Source organism: Dromiciops gliroides, chromosome 5 (assembly GCF_019393635.1).
Source record: "Dromiciops gliroides isolate mDroGli1 chromosome 5, mDroGli1.pri, whole genome shotgun sequence".
Lineage (NCBI taxonomy): Eukaryota > Metazoa > Chordata > Mammalia > Microbiotheria > Microbiotheriidae > Dromiciops > Dromiciops gliroides.
The window spans coordinates 103,296,937-103,316,081 of NC_057865.1; the positions used below are offsets into that span (position 1 = coordinate 103,296,937).

Here is a 19,145-nt window from a genome sequence, read left to right on the forward strand (position 1 = left end):
ACTAATGATACTACATGCCATATAATACAGGTGTCTCCTCTTGAAAAAATAATTGCGGCATGGGACTCCTATAAGCTACCGATTCAGCCAGGCATGAAAAAAAGCAAGGCTTATCAAACTGTGTTTTATGTGGCATAAAAAATATTTTAGCTTACTGGAAAACAAATGGTTAGAGAATGGATCTTTTGACCACTTAACATTGAAGACTCTACAAATGATCCTGCACTTTGATTACCCCAAAGATTTAACTTATTGGAACCTCTGGAATGTAGCAAGTTAGGAATTGACATGAAAGGGGGAAAAAGAGAGGGAACTCGAGCCTGAGCTTGAATGCAAGCCTCTCTCTCAGGCTGAAACACCAACCATGAAAAGAAAAAAGAAAAAAAGAGAAAATTCACCTGTAGAGGAGACAGAGAAGACAAAAATTCTTCCCCTTCAAGAGATCCCCACCCAAGATAAAAAGGGTATTGTAGTGAAGCTCAGGAGCTATATACCTTTTGGCCCCATAGATTTAAGTTTATGGAGATGAGAAATTCCTAAATTTGATGAGGATCCCACAGCAATTATCAGCCAGTTTAGGGCAATTTTCAGAGGATATTCACCCACTTGGAATGATATTAATGATCTCATGGAAATGATATTATCCCCAGGGGAAAGCGCTGATATAATAGCTGCAGTGAACTCCTTAGAAACATCAGAAAAATTGAGATTGGATGGCTTTTAGAAGACCCTGTCTGGGACCCCAATATCCCTGAGCATTTTGATATGTTGAAGGAAGCAAGAGAAACATTGCTGAAGGCAATGGAATCCTATGCTAGAAAGACTGACAACTGGCAAAAATTTATATATATAGTTCAAGGACCTAATGAGAGACCTAATAGATTCTATGATAGATTGTGTAAACATGCCAGGCAATATGCTAGACTAGACCCATTAGATACTAGAGATGCCCATGTTATCTCTTCTCATTTTATACACCAGTCTTTACCAGAAATACGGAAATATTTTGAAAGGCAGTGTCTAGGCTGGAGTAGTCTGAGTCCTGACAGACTTAAAGAAATAGCAACATATATTTATGAAGGAAATGAGAAGGAAGAAAGGAACAGACAAGGCATTTTAGCTCCAGTACAAGGAACAATGAGGCAGTGAGGCTGGGCAGTTGAGAACCACTATCAACCCCAGTATCACTATCAACCCCCTAGATTTTGTTATTACTGTAATAGACAAGGACATTTAATGTGGTTTTGTAGGATGATGAAAAGAGAACAGAACCAAAACAGATATAGTTTCTCTCAGAAGAATACAGAGAGGCAGAACCAAAATAGATATAATTTCTCTCAGAGGAATACAGAGAAGCAGAACCAAAATAGAGATAGATCTTTTCAGGGGGGTACAGACAGAGACAAAACATACCCTTTCAGAGAGATATAGGGAAGCAGAATGAAAACAGTCACAGGCTCTCTCATGGGGGCACATATCAGACAGATATAGAGGACTGATGGTGTATGGGGGGGAGGACAGTGGAATCTGAAGATTTTACCTTTCCAGACCCTGAAATTTTTAGCTCTCTTATGCTAGTCCATTCCCCTCTTCAAAGTAATGAAGCCCATGTGACTCTTAGGATTGGAGATACTTATTATGATTGTTTATTAGATACAGGAGCCTCAAGATTAGTCCTAGTGAGCAAACATGACCCTGGATGTACACCTATTGAATCTCTAAATGTAGTTGGTGTTTCAGGAAAAGCCCAATCCGTTGCAAAATTAATCCCTTGCATAGTGAATCTGGGCCCATTAACAGTAGAACATTCATTCCTACTTATGCCTGACTGTCCTGCAAACCTATTAGGTCATGACCTCCTTTGTAAACTTAGAGAAACCATATCTTGTTCTCCAGATTGTGGCATTTCCCTGGAATTGCCAGAGGATACTGTCCACTTACTGCCAATTTTGATCTCAGACACTCAGGAAACAGTGGGGGATACATTTGAAATCCTTTCTGATATTCCTGAGTCCTTATGGACTTCCTCATCTACTCATGTAGGTCTCCTTAAATCTGCTGTGCCTATTATCATTAAGACCAAAGATAGCCCAGCCCCATCCATTCCACAATATTCCTTATCTAGAGAAGCCATCGAGGGAATTTCTCCTATAATTGAGGCTTGGACAAACCAAGGCATAATTGTCCTATGCCCTTATTCCCCATGCAATAGCCCTATTTTGCCAGTTAAAAAACCCAAGCCTGGGCCAGATGGCAAGCTTGTTTACTGTTTTGTACAAGATCTTCGAGAAATTAATTCCTATGTTATACCTAGCCATCCAATAGTACCTAACCCTGCTACTATCATTTCCTCAATCCCATGTAAAGCAACATGCTTTGCAGTGGTAGATCTCTGCTCTGCTTTCTTTTCAGTACCAGTACATCAGGATTTCCAATACTTTTTTGCCTTTACCTGGAAGAATAGACAGTGGATTTGGACCAGACTCCCACAGGGGTTTGTTGACAGTCCCACACTATTCTCCCAAATTTTGTAGTAGGATTTAGCCTCCATTACCTTTAAAGGCTCTACTTTAGTCCAATATATAGATTACTTACTCCTGGCTGCACCAAATACTGAAATTTGCCAAGAAGACAGCCAGCACCTGTTATTAGAGCTGCACAAACGAGGCCATAAGGTCTCTAAGTCTAAAGTACAATGGTGTCTGCCTCAGGTGAAATATTTAGGTTTTGTTTTGGCTGCTGGCAAATGATCCATCTCTCCTAAGTGTGTCCAGACTATTCAACAACTCTCTGCTCCCTCTACTAAGAAGCAGCTATGGGCCATTCTGGGAGCAGCTGGATATTATAGACAATGGATACCCTCTTTTGGTGAAGTTACTAAGCCTCTTACATCTCTAACCAAAAATTCTGTCCCAGAACCTTTATAGCTGGATTCCCAGCATCTTTCAGCTATAAAAGAATTAAAACAAGCCTTGTTATCAGCACCTGCACTAGGACTCCCAGACTACCGTAAGTATTTTCCTCTTTTTGTACATGAATAGAAGGGAGTGGCTTCTGGGGTCCTGACTCAAAAATTAGGATCTGTCCAGTGCCTAATAGCTTATTATTCCACTCAACTTGATTCGGTAGTTGCTGGGGCACCACCTTGCCTTAGGGTGGTGGCCACTACAACCCTTTTGTTCTACCAAAAGCCTCTGATCTGGTCTTAGGTAACCCTCTAATCTTGCAATGCCCTCATGAAGTTGAGGCTCTCTCACTGCATCATAGAACACAGGCTTTTTCAGATCAAAGGCTCACTAGATATGAAGTAACCCTGCTAGGAAATGAGAGAATCACTTTAGAGCATTGTACAGTCCTTAACCCAGCAACACTGTTCCCTGACCTGCCACTCTCAGGGGAGCCTTTGCATGACTGCACCTCCCTAGTTGACATGGCTGAGAAACCCTGTGATGATCTTTTTGACACAACCTTAGAGAACCCTGATTTTATCTTCTATACTGACAGTTTGTCTTTTATGCATGAGGGTACCCGTTATACAGGTGCTGCTATAGTTTCTGATTATGACAATATCTGGGTAGCTTCTCTGCCTTCACATCTTAGTGCACAGGCTGCTGAACTTGTGACTCTCACACAAGCCTGTTCTCTAACCAGAGGAAAAAGTGCTACTATTTATACTAATTCTAAATATGTGTTTAGTGTCTGCCATGCTGTAGGAATGCTTTGGATGCAAAGAGGATTTTAAAAGGATTTTTAACCTCTGCTGGCAAAGCTATTGCTAATGGAGAATTTATTAAAGATCTCCTATCTGCTTTAAAACTCCCATCTGCCTTAGCTATTGTTCCTTGTCCTGCTCATACTGTAAAAAGCGACCCTGTTTCAAAAGGGAATGAATGAACTGATGCAGCTGCTAAGCTTGCTGCTTTGGAACCCCCTGAACATATATTTAATCTTTCTTCTGATGATGATGTTTCCATTTCTCTTACTTATGATAAGTCTGAAGTAGAGAAGTAGAAAAAGAAATTCAAGGCTAAAGACGTCAATGGGGTCTGGGTGAATTCAGAGAAGTTGCTTCTCCCCCAGAGCTTCTATCGTCAGGTATGCCTATCTATTCACAGAAAAGGCCATTTTGGCACACAAGGAATTGTGGACTCAGCAAAAAGGGTTTGGATTGCCCCTGGAGTTACTAATGTGGCCTCTAGAGTTTGTGCCTCTTGTTCTGTCAGACTTATAATCAATATGCTTTCTGGGCTAAAGCTTATAGAGGACAACCTTTAGCATGTACACCTTTTGAGCATCTACAAATTAATTATATCATAATTCCTAAGGCAGGACATTATAAGTTTTGTCTTGTTATAGTTGATCAACTCCCTGGTGGGTAGAAGCTTTTCCATGTTCCCAAGCCATAGCTGCCTTTGTTGCCAAAACTCTCCTTAAAGAAATAGACCCTCACTTTGGCCCACCAGCCCACACTGATTCTGACAAAGGCACACATTTTACTGATTCTGTTTTATCCCAAATTGTTAGGGGCTAACATAAGTCCCCCTTTCACTGTTTGAGCAAAGCTCACAGACAGAAACCACCCCTTCCAGAAAATATGTGCTGATTCTTAGTTAGCCCTCGATAAGAGGGCTGTAAACCACAATGATCCTTCCTAGATGCGGATGCATTTACTGGGCACCAAGGATGATGCATTTGCATAGGCGCCAAGGAAACTTCAAAGGACAGAAACATGCTCCTTATCATGGCCCAAGGTCTAGGAACCAATCCCCTCATCCTGCTCTTTTGGTGCAAACTTCACACAAAGACATTCCTTTTGCTCACCTCAAGTATAAATATGTCATACTGTTTGAATAAACCTTGCCTTTTGCCTCCACTTGCACCTTTCTCCTTAGGTATCCTTGAGGGCGTAGCAAAGGCACCCCTCCCCCCGGATGATTGGCAGCATATCGCAGTTCTTGTCTCTCGGGAGGAGACTATTTAATTTGGAAAACAGAATATCTAGAACTCACTGGAGCCAAAGTTAGGAAACACCCAAATGCACCTTTTCCTATTACTCTTGATATGCGGGTAGGAGAAGGCAGATATGTTGACGTTGATATGCAACTAGGATATGAGGATTTTGTATATATGCTTATTAGTAACCTTGGTCTTGTGGCCTGGAGAAGACTCCCAGCCTCAAAAGGATCTGAGGAATTTAGTTAAGTAGTACAGAAGCCAGAGGAACTGTATCAGGACTTTGTAGCCCATTTACAACAGGCTATTGACAGAACTATTCAAAATTGAGAGGCAGCTGACATTCTTATTAAGCAGCTTGCCTTTGATAATGCTAACTTGGTCTGCCAAAATGCAATCAGATCATTTAAAAACAATTCTGATTTGGAGATGTATATTAGAGTCTGCAGGGACATTGGACCATCTCACGTTCAAGAAGCGGCCATAGCAGCTGCCCTTCAAGTACAAAAAAAATCAAGAAGGGTGCTTTAAATGTGGGGAGTCAGGACATTTCACTAGGAACTGTCCCACAAATGAAGACATTCAACTGTTAAGGGCTAAAATTCTAGCTAGTCTGTCTAAAATATCTAATGAGTGGTCGCCAATAAATTATAAGCTTTAGCAAGAGTTAGACTTTTAAGCATTTATTAAGGAGAATAAGAATTTGGTAAAGAGAGAGAGAAAGGCCTAGATTCCTATCTATTAAAGGTAGAGCGCATTTCTAGCTCCCTTCTCTGCCGGAGTCCTCAGGAAAGAGCCTGAGACTGAGTGCCAGTCTCTTCCTTCTTCCTCCCATTAGCCAGTGTCATTTCCTGATGCCAGAGAAAAGACTCCTCGTCTTGCCCTCAAAGACCTTCACTTCATGGGCAGAACTCTTCTACAGTAAGTCTCCAGCAGGTGGCGTCATTCCAATCGTTACAGTTCCCTGCTTTGTTTCCTCAAGAAATGGGACGTTTCCTTGATGAAATGGATTGAGGGAATGTAGGACTTGGAGAAGAAATTCTAATTCTAATTACAGGCGAAATCAAAATAGAAATAGACCCTATCAGAGGAATACAGAAAGGCAGTACCAGAATAATGGTAACCAAGGTCCCCTTCAGAGGAGGACACAGGAATGATGGGGTCTTGGGAAGGAATGGAACATAGATAATGAAATCCATATATTCCCAGATCCAGATTTTTTGAATGCCCTTGTACCAGTCCATTCACCTCCCCAGAGTAAAGAACCACATGTCACCCTAAAAGTGGGGGAGACTTATTACGATTGTCTGCTAGACACAGGAGCTTTTAAATCAGTATTAGTAAGCAAACCAGACCCTGGGCCAGGGCCTCATCCCCTAATGAGGTGGGGCTCCTTAAGTCTGCCATGCCTGTTACCTTTGAAGTTAAGGGGGGACCACCCCCCTCCATTCCACAGTATCCATTGTCTAGGGAAGCAATAGAAGGGATCACCCCTATAATCGAGGCTTTGAAAAGCCAGGGTATTATTATTCCATGTCATCACTCCCCAAATTCTAGCAGCTTAAATACCTTAAAATTTAACAAGCATTTCCTTCTACAGGCAAAGCACTGAAGCACATGGCCTAGTTTTCTGGCCCACCTCAATTTCCCCCACCCTTTCCCTACCCTATACCTATTTTTTTAATCCTTTTTGTTTTTGTTTTGACTTTTGAAAGGCACTGAAAAGACCTGGAATTCACCACACCCTTAAGTTCTTTAAGAGCACAAAAGGGTGCTTAGCAAATCTTTTGCTTTTTATTTTTGTTTTTGGTTTTGCTTTGTTTTTTAACTTTTGTTTCTTTTGCTTTTCTTTAAAACTCAATTCTGTACTTTTCAAAGACATTTTAAGTATATGCTGTGGGTGAGGCCATCGGGGCCTCAGAAGCTACCAGAATTTTTTTTTTAATTCTTTCTTTTTGAGAGAACCATGTGTTCTAATGAGTTTTTTTTCTTCTCTTTTCTCTTTTATGGTATTCTGTTTAACTAAAAAAGAGGGTTATTGAACCCTATTGCTTGATACCTCACTGAAAACATTGAATATTGAACCTTGCTAATTGAAGTCTTATTTCTTTTAGATAAATTAATCACCACTTTAAGTATCTGCTACTGTTATACTAGAGAATTCATGTATAAGACGATGTGGTTTACTTGCTAAAAGAAGATTATGTAATAATGTCTAATATAATCAGCTATTTACATTCATTTATTATTTATGTCATTATACTCCGAGTATGGTTTGGAATTATTGTATATATCACTAATATATTCTCAGTTATGCAGCATAGCATGCATTTTTACCATCATACTGTCTTTGGTGAAATTTATATGAGATTTTCGAAGTATGGAAACTTATCATTTCAGAGACTAACTTGCTGTGAACTCTGATGCAGGCCCTGGAGAGAATATATGTGCAACAAAAGGAGAGACAGGTATACTGTAAGTCCATGGTTTGCTTATGATGGTGACTATGTAGAGCACAATTACTAGGCACAGTCCAGTTTCATCCTCTCTCCCTTCTAATATAACCTAATTTAACTGAATGTGTTTTCTTTTTGTCTCACTCAGTCGAACTCACCTGTGGCCTAACATAATCACTGCCTGTCTCGGAACCATAAGATATGGTATGATGACCTTTCCATAACATTTTCAGGTGTCATGAACACATACTAAATTTGGCTTTGATCCAGATACATGGTGGTAAAAAGTGTTACTGATTGCATAACTACCTCAACCCTCTATTAGAAGTCTGAGGATATAAAGGAGGGAATGTAATGGAATTTATTAATTTGATCGTTAACAATGCTATGCTAAGGCTTAGTAAAAACGCAGCAATTCAAACAGTTAAAGAAGAGAATCCAGTTTTTCCAGACCAGAATCCAGACCAGAGTCCAGAATCCAGTTTTCCTGACCAGAATCCAGTTTCCTCCTGATGACATCTTACCACTTCAAGAAGACAAGAGAACTCAGAGACTTTATATGAACTGTTTTGTTTTGTTAGTTTTTACTATCTCCTTTCTGTTATTATATGCCATCTGTAACATGTACTCTCTGCAGAGGTCCTCCCTTTGCGAGACCAATGTCAAAGCGTCGGTTCATGAGAAAAAAAAAAAAAAAAACGCCCCTCTGGACAAAACTTTCCTCTCTTCCTTTTCTATATTGTTGTTAACATATTATTAGTTAGCAATAGTTATTATATTCTGTTATTTTTTTTTACTGTTCCACCAAGGAAACATTTCATTTCTTGAGGAATCAAAGGGGGGAATGTGGTAAAAAAAGTTTTTAACAGTCGGTTAGCGATAGAAAGACACCAGTTTTTGAAGGACCACCCTTTTGGGGAGGAGACCGTGATGAATGGCCGTGCACTCCACCTCCACTTGCTAGGCACTCCACTTCCGGGGTGCGAGCTTAAAAGGCAAGGAGAGAACGGTTTTTGGTCGGCTCTCCTTGTCCGATGACTGGCACTGCACACAGAGACGCTGACGGAGATTGGACTCGGCCCAGCTCGCCATAACAGCACGTGCTTGACGCTGCTCTCCCCCTCAAAGGTGGCCTTGGGTTTTTGGTGAGTTTTATACGGAATATAGACTAAGCTTAGACTTAAGACTATTTGTTTTGCATTTCTATTTTCCTGTCTCTCTAATCAACATCACCTTGTAATTTCCAAACAATAAAATCTCTAACTAGAGACCAGAGGCTTCTTCCATTTACTAGTCTGGGAGATAAATAAGGGAAAGGTTAAAAAGGGGAGGTTAATGCTCTAGTATCCAATTTTAAATCTCACACAACCCAAATCCCAATCACCATCTAGACTTAAAACTGTGTGTCCCCGCTGTAAAAGAGGGAGACACTGGGCAAATGAATGCGGATCTAAGACGGATGCTGAGGGGAATTTGATTTTTGGAAACTTGAAAAGGGGCCCCTCCCAGGCACCTTAAAAGATAATGGGAGAGATAATGAGAAAGGCTCTTCTTTGACTCCCATTCTCTCCCTACACAAAGCCACACCACAAAGTGTAGGGATTGATCTCTCCTCCACAAAACTGATATGCCTCTCCCCAGGAGAAAATCCTATTAAGATTCCAACAGGTACTACAGGCCACCTTCCTGCTGGTCATTTTGGCCTTCTTACAGGCAGAAGTTCCAGCAGCCTTAAAGGCCTTATGGTAGTTCCTGGTGTCATTGATGCTGATTTTACTGGAGAGATTATCATCATTGCCTATGCTCTCACTCACCAGGTGACCCTGACACCTGGCACTCGTTTTGCTCAAATTTTAATAATTCCTTACCTGCCCCAAGGGAAATCCATACAATCATATTCCCGGGGTACACAGCGATTTAGGTCCACTGGAATATATTGGACTTCCAAGATTACACCACAAAGGCCAATGCTTACCCTAGTAGTTCAGGGAAAATCTATGGAAGGGCTGATTGATACCGGAGCAGATATTTCAGTGATTTCATAACATTCATGGCCTTTACAACGGCCTACAAAGCCAACCCATACCTTACTAGAGGGGGTGGGTTCTGTTGCCGAGCCTAGACAAAGCTCTACATTCTTGCCTTGGCAGTGCTCCAATCACACCCAGACTTTCTAGCCCTATGTATTGGAGCATGTCCCTTTAAATCTTTGGGGAAGAGATGTGTTGTCACAAATACCTTTAACTAAGCACATACCAGACTCCAGCAAATCCACAGACCTGCCTTTTTGGCAGGGCCACTGATAACAAAGGCCTCTCATGTAAAAACAGCAGATAAGATAACCTGGGTTACCACCCACCCTGTATGGATAGATCAGTGGCCCTTAAAAAATGACAAACTTGAGGCCATTCAACAGTTAGTTTTAGAGCAATTATCTCTCAATCATATTGTCCCCTCCAATTCCCCTTGGAATAGTCCCATATTTGCTATAAAAAAGAAATCGGAGAAGTGGAGACTTCTTCAGGATCTAAGGGCAGTCAATGCAGTTATGGAACCTATAGGCCCCTTACAACCTGGCATGCCCAAGCCTGCAGCGATTCCTGCTAACTTCTATATTGCCATCCCATTCCATCCTGATGACCAAAGATACTTTGCATTCAGCCTTCCCTCTCTGAATCAACAAGCTTCTTTAAGACACTATCAATGGAAATTCCTGCCCCAAGGAATGGCAAACAGCCCCACTTTGTGTCAGAAATATGTTGTGGAAGCTTTACAGCAAGTTAGGTGTAAATTCCCCTGTTCTTATATTCTACACTATATGGATGACATTCTCTTAGCCCATTCTTCTGCAGAGGTGCTGTCTGAGCTCCTTTCATATGCTACTTCTCACCTACAAAGCTGGGGATTAATGACAGCCTGGAAAAAAATACAAAGAGCAAACCCCTATCTTTATTTAGGGGCAAAGATTGAAGGATCGAAAATAATTCCTCAAAAACTTTCCTTCTGCAAAGATCATTTGAAAACACTTAATGATTTTCAGAAATTATTTGGGGACATAAATTGGATTCGACCCTATCTGAAACTACCAACAGCAGACTTAAAGCCTCTTTTTTCCATATTTAGGTGGAGCCCAGACCCCACTTCCACCCGCTCTATGACAGCAGAGGCTGAAAAAGCTCTTAAAATAGTAGAAAATGCTATCTCACAAGCACAGCTTATACGCATTCAAAATCTGGACTAGCTAAATATTATTATCCTACCCACTCCTTCCATCCCTACTGCTGTCTTATATGATGAGGGACCAATTGAATGGATCCACCTCACCTCCTCCCTCCCCCCCCCAAATCTATTATCCCATACCCTGACCTTATTACTACACTCATTTCTAAAGGGAGAAAAAGAGCCAGGCAGTTAATTGGCCGAGACCCTGCATTCATTACCATACGACTCACTAAAGAGCAGGTAAACATCCTGCTCCAATTCTCCTTAAACTGGCAAATTGCGCTAGCAGATTCTACTGCGCAATTTCGCTACTCCCCGCCTCAAAATAAACTACTGACATTAGTGGCTCATAATCCCTTCATTTTTCCTAAAACATTGCAGAATGAACCTATAGAAGGAGCCCTCACTGTATTTTTAGACAGCTTGAAGTCAGGAAAAGCAGCTATTGTTTCACTTGACAATACTGCCACAGTCCTGACCTCTTTCTCTTCCCCGCAAAAGGTAGAACTTTTCACACTCATACAAGCACTAAAGCTTTACCCAGACAATGCCCTTAACATCTACGTTGATAGTAAATATGTATATTATGTGGCAAACCATATTGAAACAGCCTTAATTAAATGTAACCTTCCCCCCGAACTATATCATCTTTTTTTAGAGCTACAACTTTTAATCAGGGACCATCCTCCTATTTTTCTGGGACACATAAAGAGCACATTCAGGACTGCCTGGTCCTTTAACTGAAGGGAATGACAGAGCAGACCAGCTTACTCAAAATACTTCCAAACTTGAGGCATTTTGATCTATAAAAAGAAACTGCTCAGAAAAATACAAAGAGGCATTACAGTCCCATTCTCTATATCATCAAAATTCAAATGCCCTGCGAAAGCAGTTTGGCTTATCTAGGGAACAGGCACGTCAGATAGTTAAGTCCTGTCCCACCTTCCAGCTACACTACTGTCCCCACCTTCGTTTGCCATTAATCCTAAAGGCCTGAAACCAAACCATTTATGGCACATGGATGTTACTCACATCCCCTCATTTGGACGTGCATCCTTCATTCATGTCTCTGTGGATGCATTTTCCACCTTACTGTTTGCCTCTGCCCATACAGGGGAGGCTGTAAAGGATGTGATTTCACACCTGTTCCAGGCCTTTGCTTATATGGGTATGCCCAAAGTAATAAAGACAGACAATGGCCCTGCTTACACATCCAAAGCCTTGGAACAGTTCCGTTCCACCTTTAAAATTTGTCACAAGACAGGTATACCATATAATCCACAGGGACAAGGGATAGTAGAAAGAGCTCACCTTTCTTTAAAGAATCAAATTAAAAGACTTAAGGATTTACCTTTTGAGACACATCTTACACCCAACAGGAACATTTCTTTCTCCCTGTTTGTTTTGAACTTTTTGAATTTAGATTTCTCGGGGATGTCTCCATACGAGAAATATGCCCAAGCCACTGTTATTCCATCTCAACATGTAATTTGGAAAGATGTGATGATTAATAAGTGGCAGCCAGCAACCCCTGTTCTTTTTGGGGGGCGAGGATCTGTTTGTGTTTTCCCTACAGATGCTGTATCCCCTATCTGGGTCCCTGATCGATTTGTCCATTGTTATGAAATCCGTCACAAGAAGGATGAGACTCCTCCAGATGTGTGACAGCCACCACCGTAGACCAGCAGCTGTGACTCATTGAGCATTGCTCCCCTCTTGGGGACAAATTAAGCTTCTTGTGTCTCAAACCCAGGCCCTGGTGGCCTCCTCACCTGACCCAGGACCAACCTCCTCGGACCATTCTGTTCTCTTCCTGGCCGTTCTCTCCCTCCTATCCCCTTCGGCTCATACTGCTACCTGGCAAGACAACACCTTAGTGCAGTTGGGCGAGGCGGTTGCCCACGCTGGCCCTTCAGATTGTTTGGTCTGCAAGCAACACCCCCAAAGTGAACTCAACCCCCTCCCGATAGCACGGGGCATGGCGTCCACTAACACCACGCCACCTTTTATCTTTTCCTCCCTGTATGCAACCTCTCCTCTGCTTGCTGTGCCTCTTTGGGATACCTTCTCGACATCTCCATGTTTCCTAACGGGTACCTTCTCTTTTGAACAGCTTAACTTGACTAAGCACTCAGGACATCAAATCATTATTGATGGAACATTTACATGGGGTATTTTCACCTACAAATGTTTTGACTCTCTCCCATGGAATTCCAACCTGAGTTTTCCAGTGAACTTCACACACTCCTGGTGCCAGAACTGTTCCCTGGGATCTGGGACCTTCAAGGACAATGCCACCTTCTATATGACGACAAACTGCATCTGGTGTCACCCTCCTTTGAACCTCACATACCTTGATTTTCCATTTAAGATTCTACCTAAGGACCAGAAATCGCCTATCCCAACACCTCAGTCCTACCACACCTTTCCTTTGCTGTTAAAATCCCCTCCCTCCTCTTCTCTGCTTGGAGGAACAATGTAACATTTCACCTGCACCACCTGAAAAGTAATTCCCTTTGCGCCCCCAAGGGATATACATTTGTTTGTGGCTTTTCCACCCTACCCTTACCCCTCTCTTTCAGCTGGAGCCCTGAATCTCAGTATAAAACTACTGTTTTGACTACTTCCTGCCTTTCACCTTATATTAATTATGGACAATGTTCTATTGATATGATTGACCCCGAAATCTCCCTTTACACTAACCCATCCACTCACCCCCCTCACCATAGAGTTAAACGCAGTGGGTGGGAAAACTTTCTATGGTGGATCCAGAAAACAGTAGCCCTCACCATCCCATAGGTGGGCTATTTGGATCATGAAGTGTGGTATTAACTAATCTTACGCTGGCCATCGAAAGAATCTCCAATTCCACAGCCCTAGGTTTACAGGAGCTTGAGGAATCCCTGAATTCACTGGCCAATGCTGCTCTCGATAATCTTATAGCGCTAGATTATCTATTAGCATCTGAAGGAGGAGTGTGTATGGTTCAGAATACCTCCTGCTGTGTGTATATCAATAATTCTAGAAAAGTAGAGCTACAGGTCCACTAGCTCCATGATGTTTCTTCCTGGATGCTCGGGAGCAGCTCTTCCCCTTAAAAGGAGGCTCTTGGCTCCAATGGCTTTGGTCTCTAATTGGTGGTTTTGTTCCCTTTGGTGATCCCTGTCCTACTAATCATCCTATGTGGCCCATGCATTTGCAACTGCATCACAGGAATCATTGCTCAACGCATGAGGTCTTTTTCAAAAATATTTTTCTCAGCGCATGTTAGTAAAGAAGGGGGAACTGTTAGGGGCTAAGTCCCCCTTTTACTGTTCGAGCAAAGCTCACAGACAGAAACCCTCCTTCCAGAAAATATGTGCTGATTCTTAGTTAGCCCTTGATAAGAGGGCTGTAAACCACAATGATCCTTCCTGGATGCGGATGCATTTGCTGGGCACCAAGGATGATGCATTTGCATAGGCGCCAAGGAAACTTCAAAGGACAGAAACATGCTCCTGATCAGAGATAAGGCCTACATGGCCCAAGGTCTAGGAACCAATCCCCTCATCCTGCTCTTTTGGTGCAAACTTCACACAAAGACATTCCTTTTGCTCACCTCAAGTATAAATATGTCAGACTGTCCGAATAAACCTTGCCTTTTGCCTCCACCCGAGTGCATGGGGCCCTTCCCATCCCATCCTATGTCTCTGTGTCTTTTTTCCTTAACATCTTACCTGTAGCAGTGCCGGAACATTTTCCAGCAACCTACCGGATCTAAAACTGTCACCAAATTTACTCTTTCTTGGGAGTAACTCCAAAGTTCCATACACCCTACCACCCACAAAGCTCAGGCCAAGTAGAACATATGAATAAAGAGCTTAATATCATGATTGGCAAATTGTGCACTGAAACTCATTTGAAGTGGTCTGATGTTCTATCCTTGGCACTGTTCTATTTGCACAGCAGGCCAAGAGGAGAACTACATATATCACCTTATGAGATGCTTTTTGGCCATTCTCCTATCCAAGCTAAACTTTTTTCACCAATATATACATCATTGTGGGGGTGGGTGGGAGTGGGGAGGAGAGATACCTCTGTTGTTTCCTATGTACAGGAATTGCAAGCCAGGCTATGTGAAATCCATGAGGCAGGAGCAGCAGTACAAACTGGCCCCTTGGACTTCTCCTTACATGATTTGAGACCAGGAGACAGTGTATATATTAAAAATTTTCAGGGGAAGCTAGGTGGCACAGTGGACAGAGCACTGGCCCTGGAGTCAGGAGGACCTGAGTTTAAATCCGGCCTCAGACACTTAACACTTACTAGTTGTGTGACCCTAGGCAAGTCACTTAACCCCAATTGCCTCACCAAAAAATTTTAAAAAAATGTAAAAAGGGGGCAGCGAGATGGAGCAGTAGATAAAGCACCAGCCCTGGATTCAGGAGTACCAGAGTTCAAATCCAGCTTCAGACACTTGACACTTACTAGCTGTGTGACTCTGGGCAAGTCACTTAACCCCAATTGCCTCACCAAAAAAAAAAAAAAAAATTTTCAGCAGACTAGTGGGACCCAGCCAGCTTGGGAAAGTCCTTTCCAAGTATATATGCTGTTACCAGCATATATAGACCATTGAATTTCATTGTCTTATTCTTCTATGTGTATGTTGTTCTATTCATCTATCTCTCCAATTTTGAAACAATGCAAGGTGGTTTTGATTTCATAATACAATATTAATTCTGGGAGTATTGTGCTCCCTTATTCTAAATTGTTTGGGGTTTTTTCCAACTGGTTATTTGATCAAATTCTATTTTTTAAAAAGGGAACATTTGCAAAAGTTTTTTCACATTCATGTAATCAAATTTATTATTGCCATAAATAGGGACATATTTTGCAAAATAATAATATGTGATTTGGAGATTTTAGATATCAAAATAAAAAATGTTCTAGACTTACAAAAAATGTCAGTTTAAATGTTACATAAGGGTTTCTTTTTTATGCTATTGCAACTACATTTTGAACTCAATAGTATGGGCTTATTTTCGTAGAGATTCTTATTCTTTTAAGATTGTGTTTTAACTTTTATTAAAATACGTTCTGGGGGCAGCTAGGTGGCACAGTGTACAAAGCACTGGCCTTGGATTCAGGAGGACCTGAGTTCAAATCCAGCCTCAGACACTTGACACTTAACTAGCTGTGTGACCCTGGGCAAGTCATTTAACCCTCATTGCCCTGAAAACTTTAAAAAAAAGAACTTGTCTAACACATTTAGGGGCAACTAGGTGGCACAGTGGATAGAGCACCAGCCCTGGAGTCAGAAGTACCTGAGTTCAAATCTGGCCTCAGATATTTGACACTTACTAGCTGTGTGACCCTGGGCAAGTCACTTAACCCCAATTGCCTCACCAAAAAACAAAACAAACAAACAAACAAAAATAAATAAATAAAATACGTTCTGATTTTTCACAAAGATAATTGTATACTTAGTAAAAAAGGTTATTACTTGAAAGTATATATTATATTCTGAGTCAAGGCACATTCACATTTTTTGCAATCATTATTTTCCTCAATTTTTGAATCCATATGAGACTGGGATTATGGCAATTTATCACTTAAGACATTAATTGCGTTCATTTTGAGTTACCAGATGCCAGTTGGCCAAGATGCCATCCAATCACAAGAGGAATACATACAAGAGCAGACATTGAACTGTCACAAAAGGGGAGATATGTTCGAAGTACAGGCACTGCACTGCTTTGGGAAAGGCCAAGAAAACGGCTATTGGCAAGATTCAAGGTTGGATTTTCTTAGTTTAATTTTCCCCCACATGGCACCGGGTGGCCAGGCTATGCCATCTCATTCAACACCTGACTTCAATTCTCCCTGCTATATGCCTGATGTCATGGACATCTCAATCCTATGCATCTGATTAAAGCTGACTCTGTTTCTTCTCTGTTCTCTTATGGTAAACCCCATTATTATCTCAGGTGTCATGATGAATACAATGTTGGATTTGGCCTTGACATCTGGTGCCAATTATATTAGATTCTTTAATTTCTCATAATGGCATGATGATAATTAGGCAGATGATGCAAAAAGTGATGAAACAAAGATAAAAATTATTTTCTAAATTAATATCACTATTGTCTTCTCAATTTATTCTCTACAGGGGGGGAGTGTAGTAATATTAAGGTTTAGAGGAGTGTAGTAATATTAATTTTTAGATAATGTTTCAATTTTTGTTTTTATTATATGTTTCATGTATAACAACTGGACAATAATTGTAAAATCTCTAAAAGATTCTGAATTTCCTTAGACACGTTTTTGAGAACTCTCATTGTTTGATTTGATTATTGGAAAAGCTATTTAAAGTTGTGTTAAGCTCAATTTTGTAGGAAAATTTCCCAGATGATTACCAGCATCCACACATCCACACCTGAAAGACATTCCAAAACTACACCCAGAGAACATCCCAAGAAACATCTGAGAAAAAACTTCCAAAGACTTAAACGGACATTTTCCTGTTTTCCTTTTCCCCATTGTATACACTGCTTATAATGTCCACTTACTAAAGAGGAGTGCTCCCTTTAGTTTTTCTCTGTTTGTAATGTCCACCTGCTAAAAGGACTCGTCCCCTTGTAAGAATTGGAATGACACCCCCTGCTGGGAAAGATATTGAAGGGAAGCTCCACCATGAGGAGAAATCATGTGATTTAGAAACCATGTGACTTTAGTGTCCAGAAGTTACCCAGCGTCTGAAAGTTGCCTGGCTTCTAGAAGTTACATCTATAGAACCACCTGTGGGACCTTTCAATCAGAGCTACCAGCCAATTAGCTTGGAGCTGTGTGTGAGGACAGCCCTGCTTCCTGTTTGACAGGGGGCTTCTGGGAGAAGCAGAAAAGGATCTGGTTTCCTTTTCATTCAGGACTTCAGTTTGGTGGCAGACAGAGAAACTTCACATGGGCTGCTAGGGAAAGGCAAGGTTTTATCTCTGGCTATCCTGAATAGATCTAAGCTAGGGTTTTCCATTCTATAAGAAATATGTTCTCACTCTCTCTCTTTTCACTAACTTCTAATACACTTTAATAAATACTTAAAAGCCTAGATTCTTGCTGAATTTATCAGTAAATCATAGCTAGTTTCTCCCCCACACTGGGGTCAGGTCAGTCAACCACATGTTAGATTTTAGAAATTACAGTTAGAATTTTGGACTTTAAAGACTTACTAAGATATCCTTTCTCAAGGTCCCTTAACCCAAATACAGTCTAGGCAGAAACGCCAGCGATTTCTTTTCTTTTCTTTTTTTTTGTGAGTCCCCACTGATGACTGGGAGCATGTGGTTGGTAAATCTAACGTTAAGGTCATTGCCATCTGGTTTCATTGAGGTTTCTTTGTCAATTATTTTTTGTTATGCCTATTACCTCCCAGGCACAGCCACGAGCAGTACAGTTTTCTTCTGAGACTGCCTCGTCCTCAGGATAACAGTCTATTTTGACTAAGTCCCTGACTTTGAAACTCCATTCCACAGTGTATTCTTCTCCCAAGGAAAGTTCAAGTCCTGAGATGATAGCAACCTATGGAGAAATAAGGAGAGTGGCTGAGAATATTACATTGAATAGTCAAAGCCATTGTCAAGGTTCTTTCCTCTTTTAATGTAATGAGGTTCCCTTAAAAGCTTCTCAAAAGCCAGGATAGATGTCACAGAAGCCAGAACAAAGTCTAGAAATTCAGTTAATGCCTGATTGTGAAGACCTCATAGGAAGGATTACAGAGAATATGTCACTATCTCCTGAAAACACTGCAGCTGTGTCTTACTACAAAATCCACTTCAAAACTTACAGCTTATATCTTTGAATTGGGTGAAAGTAAATAAATGGGGACTTACAAATGAGAAATGGTAGCTGTCATTATCAGTATGTAGCATCTCTCAAATGTTACTACTACCCTTGATCTCACTACAGGCAGTTGAAGCTAAACAACAAACAATATGGATTGGAACTCAATGGAAAGAACTATTTTGGTTTTATCCTTTTTTTAAAATTCAGTCTGCTCTTGTTTTTTCTAATGCTGCATCCTCTGGTCCTTTTCCTAATTCTCTAACCTTTCCCTTCTGTTTCCTTCACTGTCTCATTTTCATCTTCCTATACCTGGGGTTCAATCTTTTCCTTTTAATCTTCTGTGTTTTATGTTCTCAACACTGGAGACTTAATATGTTGTCACTTTTTCAAATATTTCTACACTAGTGAGTTGCAAATCTATACCTACAATCTTGAGCTCTACCTCCATTATAATCTCATATTATTAACTTAGAACATTTCTATGCCTCCAAATCACCTAAAGTTAAATGTATTAAAAACCTAACTTACCATGTTCTTCCCAGAAGAAAATATCTTACCTAATTTCTCCATTACAATTCCTATGGTACCTCAGATTCAAAGCTTCAGTGTCTTCTTTGACTCCTCACTGTTCTCTGCACTAACAAGTCACCAGCTAGTAATTCTTTCCCCAAAATTTCTCTTGGAATTGTTCCTTAC

General features: G+C 41.0%; 1 protein-coding gene across 1 annotated transcript in view; it reads right to left on the bottom strand.

Annotated features, from left to right (window-relative positions):
• The window catches only part of MGAM (maltase-glucoamylase), a 196,932-nt gene that overhangs the window by 123,174 nt on the left and 54,613 nt on the right, over positions 1-19,145 (bottom strand). The window contains 1 exon segment of the mRNA XM_043967551.1: positions 18,033-18,185. Coding sequence (XP_043823486.1) covers positions 18,033-18,185 — 153 coding nt within the window.